Consider the following 2624-nt stretch of genomic DNA (forward strand, 5'->3'; position numbering starts at 1 on the left):
CTAGTTCTTATCCATATTTTATGAAGCTTCCATAGCTGTTGGCGACTAAGAAACCACAGTCAAAATCTGAATTGAATATTATATTTTCACAGTAATGGATTCTCACATGAATTATAAATTGTTAATCGATATTTAATGAGAAATTGTGAAACTTAAAATCACTGTAATAAGTATAATAAATCCTTATTAAAGATGTTCCATAGTTTTTCTTAAAAAGCTGTTGAATTAGACAGGATTCTGAAGTATTGTTCTTATCTAAAATCGTAAAATCTTTGTAATCGGATGTGTAAATTGATGCATGACTATATAAGAGACCTCTCTAATAATAAAGAATAATGTTAGAATTTTCTTAAACTATGCACTAAACTGTTGCTACAGTTGTCGAGGAGACCAGTAACCTGTACATTATAGGTTTATCCTTCCATATTTACAATGCAAATTAAAGAGTTCAATTAAATTTGTTACAGATTTTTTCGTGCTGTAAAGCTCGATTTTATATACACTCATTACTAATTTAACTTCAGTAATAATTATAATATAAAGAAATTATTATAATGTATCAGCATCGTTTCTAGCGTGCATAGCATCTATCATTATTAGCTAGGCCTTTCTAAATGAGTTAAGACAGACACTGTTCCAGACTAATGGCTGCAGTGAATAGGTTTAATAATCGTTAAGTTATCAATTCAATAAATTAAAATTTCAGTTATGAAAACTGACTAATTATCTAATGTCACAAAATTAGGTTAACGCCGTTTTTCAACCTTACAGATATCGTTTATTAATATCAGTCATCAAGAATAAAAATTCACTTTTCTTTTCCTCATAAAAGTAGTTGAAAGTGGCTGAGATAAAACGAATAATTGACTTAAAGCCTCTACAACAACAATTCAGTACAACTTAAGAATCATATAGGTGCACTATATAAAATCTAACTTAAAATAGCTGTCAGCTACGGCTTTATAAGAATCCAATAGCTAACTATACTGTTCATCATATCAGCCATCACACGATCATTTTATTAACTATAACAGTTTATCGTCCTTTCTATTACCGTAATTAGCTGAAATTACTATAATATCAATAGTGATAAAGAAAGATTTATGCTTTATTAGTAAATAAAATAAAATAAATAAAAATAAGGCAGCATGCACCCTATCTTACCTGAACAATTTTCAATTAGAAATATTTTTATACAATTTATTAGTTGAAAAATCATTACCAATCATCAAACAAAGGATATTATTAGAAATATTCTTTGTTCTAAATCAATTGCACATTTGCTTAAGATTACCGTATTCAAACTTAAAGAGGTAGACTTTAACTTAGGATAAAGAAATAGCATGTCATAATTCTACTGTAAAATAAATTTAGCATGATTTTTTTCATATACTGTTTCTGTAAGTTCACTCTTAAGGGCTTGCAATCATGCCAGATATTTCAAAGTCATCGTAGAAGATGATTATTTTTAGTAATGCAACGTAATTTGAAAATCAAAGACCATTTAGCGATTAGTCTTAGCCGATAAGTCCATCTTTACCAACGCTTAATGTATTTGGGGACAGGTTAGGTTTGTATGACACAAATATTTTACGACGGTTATGGGAAAAAAATGTATTTGTAAATTGAGCAAGAATATTTATGCATCGACGGTGAATGTTCTTATCAAACTTCATCAGTAGCATTGGATTTGCAATAGAAGTACTAGCAGAACAAGAAACGGCAATAGTACATAGTACGAATAAAAAGGTATTTTTTTTTTCTACATCTTCGATACCAACACCCGAGATTGCTAGCGCTAAGGCCATAACTAAAAAAGGCCAAGACATGATAGCAAATGCTGCTGTAACAATCACTAATGTTTTAATTAATGCTTTGCGTTCCATCTGCGTTAAGAATTTTCCTTGAAAACTATTTGAAGTGGTATTTTTCGCTAGGGATCGTCGACGAATGCCTTTTATCCAATAATGATAGATTTTTACATATAATACAACCATAGTAATTATGGGAATTAGATACAATAACAATGTAAGCAATAAAAAATAGATAACACTGATTACGCCGCGATAGATTATTCCACAAGTACTATCCGTTCCTGATATGGCCCCAGTGACGATTGCGAAAGGAAGTGCGCCCATAATACTAATAATCCAAATAAGGACGATAACTGATTTAATAACAGATAATTTCTTGTTTCGAGATGGAAACAGAAAAGGTTTGAGAATGGATAGATATCGATCGATGCTTATAATTGTTAAACTTAACACTGAAGCCATGTATGATATTCCAGTACCTACCGATAATGCTCGACAAATAACGTCTAAACTGAAAAATGATATCGTAAAGCACGAAACGATGGAAAAGGCAATAAATAAAGACGCCGTCATAATATCACAGGTTACCATATTGCCGATGAGATAATATGTCGGTGATTTTGACCATTCTTTGCTTGAAAATATCGAATGAATTATAAGTACATTTAATATTAACGAAATTAAGGCTGGAAAGGCAAAAGAGATTTGTGCTATTCTAAGAAACCGAAATACAGTCTCGTTGTACGTATTAAAATCATTATCAAGGCCTTCAGTAGTCTGATTAAACGTAGAGTGATGTGATATGGTCAT

At 30.7% G+C, this 2624-nt stretch overlaps 1 protein-coding gene across 1 annotated transcript; it reads right to left on the reverse strand.

Annotated features, from left to right (window-relative positions):
- Positions 1-1517: 1517 nt before the first annotated feature.
- Positions 1518-2624, reverse strand: TRIADDRAFT_56058 (uncharacterized protein; the record flags this gene model as incomplete). Its single annotated transcript, XM_002112198.1, has 1 exon — positions 1518-2624. The coding sequence occupies one exon, from the start codon at positions 2622-2624 to the stop codon at positions 1518-1520; it is 1107 nt and encodes a 368-aa protein (XP_002112234.1).

The sequence above is a fragment of the Trichoplax adhaerens genome, genomic scaffold (genome assembly GCF_000150275.1).
Source record: "Trichoplax adhaerens TRIADscaffold_4 genomic scaffold, whole genome shotgun sequence".
NCBI lineage: Eukaryota > Metazoa > Placozoa > Uniplacotomia > Trichoplacea > Trichoplacidae > Trichoplax > Trichoplax adhaerens.